Source organism: Branchiostoma floridae, unplaced genomic scaffold (genome assembly GCF_000003815.2).
Source record: "Branchiostoma floridae strain S238N-H82 unplaced genomic scaffold, Bfl_VNyyK Sc7u5tJ_688, whole genome shotgun sequence".
Taxonomy (NCBI): Eukaryota; Metazoa; Chordata; class Leptocardii; order Amphioxiformes; family Branchiostomatidae; genus Branchiostoma; species Branchiostoma floridae.
Genome location: NW_023365913.1, coordinates 2,230 through 7,505, shown reverse-complemented (window position 1 = coordinate 7,505; position 5,276 = coordinate 2,230). Strand labels below are relative to the sequence as shown.

Here is a 5,276-nt window from a genome sequence, read left to right as displayed (position 1 = left end):
CCTGGGTTTTAGAGATATGTAGAATCGCACGGCAGGTGTTGCATTATACTATATTTACAGAGAAAAGAACGTTCTTGGGCTTTGATGTTTCTGTTTAGGAATACGGGACATCGCCTTTTCCACCAAGCTTTTCTCAAACGGTTGTACAATAACGGGTAGTTTCACAATCTTTTGTATGAGGCTACCATATCCATTATTCACGACCATGGCAAAGATTTCCTGTTGAAGATACGCTACTGACGGCTGCAGCCTACAATACAAAATAATGCTGTCGGAATCATTTGATAACAGACAAATCGACCGCTGAAAGTCCACAGATTCACAGACGATGAACCTCCTTGATCATAACAAACATACTTAGTCCGTTTATAGTGTATCGCATACAACTTACATATCCTGCATTCTACTTGCTACATGTCATATATGCGGCAAATATCAGCGTTATTGCGCCTATTTTGTGAATTCAAACAGAATCAAAATGGCGACAATGGAAATATGATGCTATCCCAGCAGCCATTGCAGTTTGTAAGCCGACGATTTCCGGAAAAGTATGACCGACCAAAAATGGTCTGACAAAGATTAATTAATATGTTTGCTATGTCGATTCTTTTGACCTGACGTTGGCACCACATGGTATGCACTGCAGCACGTGATACTAGTAGTCGAACGCAGCGTAAAAAGAAAATAAATCACTCAAATGTGCTATGTCCCAAGTGCCGGAAAGTTCCATGCGTAGCCCCCCTTTTCTGTTGAGGGTGGGATTGTATATTCTCTCATATATGGCCTCTCTAACTCCCCGTTCAAACCAGCGGGCTAGGATGTCGGTAGATTGGAGGTTGAAGGAATGTCCTTGGTTGTGTTGTAGGTGGTTGAAAATAGCAGAAGAGTTGCCGTTGGCCTTCGGTTTGCAATGTTCTTGGTATCTTGCTTTTAGTGGACGACTAGTCTCACCAATGTATGTGTTGTTACAGTTAGGTTCCTCGCATTTGAGTCTGTAGATTACATTGGCCTTAGTACCTTTCTGTGGTTTGTCTTTTGGATGTACCAGTTTGTGTTGGAGGGTTGAGTGAGGTTTGAAGTTAGTGGCGATGTTGAAGTTTTGGAAGATCCGTCTGAGTTTTTCCGAAACTCCTTGGACATAGGGGATGGTAATGTTGGCTTTCTTTCTGTCGGTCAATGGTTTGCACTTGGCTGTTTTCTTTGAGTGGTCCGAGGGTTTGAGGGCTTTGTTGAAGGTCCAGTTTTGGTAGCCACATTTGTTCAATGCACTTCGGAGGTGTTTGTGTTCCTCTGTTTTGGCTTTGTCAGAGGAAACAATGCTGTCTGCCCGGTGATATAAGGTTTTAATCACTGCCAGTTTGTGTTCCAAAGGGTGGTGAGAGTCAAAGGCCAGATATTGGTCAGTGTGCGTCGGTTTCCTGTACACTTCGAACTGAAGGCTGCCGTCCTTCTCTATGATAGTTTTGGTATCTAGGAAGGGGAGCATGTTGTCATGACTTGACTCCTGTGTGAACTTGATGTTCTTATCTACTTGGTTGATGTGGTCAAAGAACTCATCAGCTACTCTCTGTTTTAGCTTGCAATAAGTGTCATCTACATAGCGGAACCAGTTGAGTGGGGGAGTGTCCTTGAAAGTACTGATAGCCTTCACTTCAAACTTTTCCATGTAGAGGTTTACAACAATGGGTGACACTGGTGATCCCATAGCACAGCCGTGCAGTTGTTGGTAGAACTGTCCTTTGAAAGAGAAATACGTACACCCTAGGCAAAGGTCTAGCAGTTTGCACAGTTGGTCTGGAGATAGCTTGGTTCTGTCTGTTAGTGTGTTGTCAGCCTCCAGGGCTTCCTTGACTACCGAGACTGCGTCCTTAGGGGGTATGCAAGTGAAAAGCGAACAGACATCGTAAGAAGTGATGATTTCATCTTCTTCTACCCGGAGATCTTTGATTTTGTCAACGAAGTCTGCACTATTCTGAACGTGATGTTGAGACTTCCCCACTAAAGGTCCCAGGATCTTAGCTAGAAATTTTGATAACTCGTACGTGACAGAACCTATGCTGGACACAATGGGGCGTAGGGGGACATCCTGTTTGTGGATTTTGGGAAGGCCGTAGAAGGTTGGGGGTTGTTCCGCAGTGGGGTAGAGTTTTAGATAGGTGGCACGGTCAATCTTTTTTTCCTTGTCTTCCAATTCCTTGAGAGCCGTGATGATTTTCCCTTTAAACTGGGAGGTGGGGTCCTTCTTCAAAGGCGCGTAGGTGTTTTTGTCCCCTAATAGATCTTGTACCTTTCTGTCGTACTGTTCCCTGTCTAAGACTACTGTGCATCTCCCCTTGTCTGCCGGCAGAATTACTATGTCTTGATTGGTGGCCAAATCTTTGAGAGCAATTTGTTCTTCCCGAGTGATGTTGCTGGGAGGGGGTTTCGAAACTTTCAAGGTGGTAGCTACTTTGGCGCGTAAGGCTTCAGCCTGTCTCTGTGGCAAACGGGCCCGGTGGATTGCTGACTCAGTTTCTGTGACAATGTCGATGCTGGGGATCTTGTTAGGGGCTACTGCAAAATTTAGGCCTTTAGACAGTAGGGATTTCTCTGGTTCTGTAAGAGTATGGCTACTAAGATTATAACTCAACACATATTTGCACATACTCAACACATATTTGCACGCACCGATATCTACAAACATTCTTTTTTCCCACGCACAATTCCCGAGTGGAATGCCCTGCCTGGCACGGTTGTAAGCGCTCCCAACGTTGAGCACTTCCGTGCCAGGCAGGCGGCCTGCCCGCCCTAACCCGGGAGCCTCAGCTCCCCCCCCTACTTTTGACCCTCGCGGGGTCATTTGGGGGTATTCTATGTAGATGTAGATGTAGATTCCTGACCCACCTCTCGTCTGTTCTAGTCTGAACTGGGGTTTTGGAACTGTTTGATCTCCAATTGGGGTCCCTATCTGAACGACTGTGGGTCCCTATCTGCATCAACAGAAAAGGGGGGCTACGCATGGGACTTTCCGGCACTTGGGACATAGCACTACCCCCCCCCCCCCCGCCAACAAAACTTTTAGCTCCTGTAACTAAAACAACAGGAGTTAATTGACTCATTTGCATTAACTGTGTCTTAGCCTTGATATCCTTTGAAATCCAAATTGTCTTCAGCTTCACTTTGGCTTAGCTTTGTTTTCTTTGGATTCCAAATTGTCTTCAGTCTGAATTGTCTTACAACCTTTCCTATTGGACATCTGAAATTGTCTTCATTCATAGTTAGAGTATAAAAGACCTGTTTCTTGAAGATCAATTCAGTGTCACTGACGAAGGAAAGTGGATTCTTTCCGAAACGTCTGACCGTTTCAAAACCATGTCCAGTTGCTTGAGTAACTATTTTTAACGCACATTATGTTTGAAATTTCGGAAGTCCGATCGTAAGGGGTCGCTTTTTTGCGGTTACCGAAGGGTTCGCTTAGCGGTTAGCGGTTATCCCCCAGGTGAGCCTTCATTCGTATGTAGAAAAGTTACAAAGTAATTTTAGGTACTCAAATCACTTTTTACCTTTTGCCCACGGGTTTTACTTTGATATTCAAGTGTTGAAAGTAACGCACATTATGTTTGAAATTTCGGAAGTCCGATCGTAAGGGGTCGCTTTTTTGCGGTTACCGAAGGGTTCGCTTAGCGGTTAGCGGTTATCCCCCAGGCGAGCCTTCATTCGTATGTAGAAAAGTTACAAAGTAATTTTGGGTACTCAAATCACTTTTTACCTTTTGCCCACGGGTTTTACTTTGATATTCAAGTGTTGAAAGTAACGCACATTATGTTTGAAATTTCGGAAGTCCGATCGTAAGGGGTCGCTTTTTTGCGGTTACCGAAGGGTTCGCTTAGCGGTTAGCGGTTATCCCCCAGGCGAGCCTTCATTCGTATGTAGAAAAGTTACAAAGTAATTTTGGGTACTCAAATCACTTTTTACCTTTTGCCCACGGGTTTTACTTTGATATTCAAGTGTTGAAAGTAACGCACATTATGTTTGAAATTTCGGAAGTCCGATCGTAAGGGGTCGCTTTTTTGCGGTTACCGAAGGGTTCGCTTAGCGGTTAGCGGTTATCCCCCAGGCGAGCCTTCATTCGTAGGTAGAAAAGTTACAAAGTAATTTTGGGTACTCAAATCACTTTTTACCTTTTGCCCACGGGTTTTACTTTGATATTCAAGTGTTGAAAGTAACGCACATTATGTTTGAAATTTCGGAAGTCCGATCGTAAGGGGTCGCTTTTTTTTAGTTACCGAAGGGTTCGCTTAGCGGTTAGCGGTTATCCCCCAGGTGAGCCTTCATTCGTATGTAGAAAAGTTACAAAGTAATTTTGGGTACTCAAATCACTTTTTACCTTTTGCCCACGGGTTTTACTTTGATATTCAAGTGTTGAAAGTAACGCACATTATGTTTGAAATTTCGGAAGTCCGATCGTAAGGGGTCGCTTTTTTGCGGTTACCGAAGGGTTCGCTTAGCGGTTAGCGGTTATCCCCCAGGTGAGCCTTCATTCGTATGTAGAAAAGTTACAAAGTAATTTTGGGTACTCAAATCACTTTTTACCTTTTGCCCACGGGTTTTACTTTGATATTCAAGTGTTGAAAGTAACGCACATTATGTTTGAAATTTCGGAAGTCCGATCGTAAGGGGTCGCTTTTTTGCGGTTACCGAAGGGTTCGCTTAGCGGTTAGCGGTTATCCCCATGGTGAGCCTTCATTCGTATGTAGAAAAGTTACAAAGTAATTTTGGGTACTCAAATCACTTTTTACCTTTTGCCCACGGGTTTTACTATGATATTCAAGTGTTGAAAGTAACGCACATTTTGTTTGAAATTTCGGAAGTCCGATCGTAAGGGGTCGCTTTTTTGCGGTTACCGAAGGGTTCGCTTAGCGGTTAGCGGTTATCCCCATGGTGAGCCTTCATTCGTATGTAGAAAAGTTACAAAGTAATTTTGGGTACTCAAATCACTTTTTACCTTTTGCCCACGGGTTTTACTTTGATATTCAAGTGTTGAAAGTAACGCACATTATGTTTGAAATTTCGGAAGTCCGATCGTAAGGGGTCCGCTTTTTTGCTGGGTTACCGAAGGGGTTCGCTTAGCGGTTAGCGGTTATCCCCCATGGTGAGCCTTCCATTCGTATGTAGAAAAGTTACAAAGTAATTTTGTGGTGACTTCAAATCACCTTTTTACCTTTTGGCCCACGGGGTTTTTACTTTGATTATTCAAGAGTGTTGAAAGATAACGCACATTGTTGTTTGAAATTTCG

The 5,276-nt window shown here is 43.8% G+C and overlaps 1 protein-coding gene across 1 annotated transcript; it reads right to left on the bottom strand.

The window, feature by feature from the left end:
• Positions 1–1,351: 1,351 nt before the first annotated feature.
• Positions 1,352–2,595, bottom strand: LOC118408971 (the record flags this gene model as incomplete). The annotated part of the gene is made up of 1 exon (XM_035809837.1): positions 1,352–2,595. A coding segment is annotated over one exon (1,244 nt), but the record flags the coding sequence as incomplete, so codon positions are not given.
• Between the last annotated feature and the right edge of the window lie 2,681 nt (positions 2,596–5,276).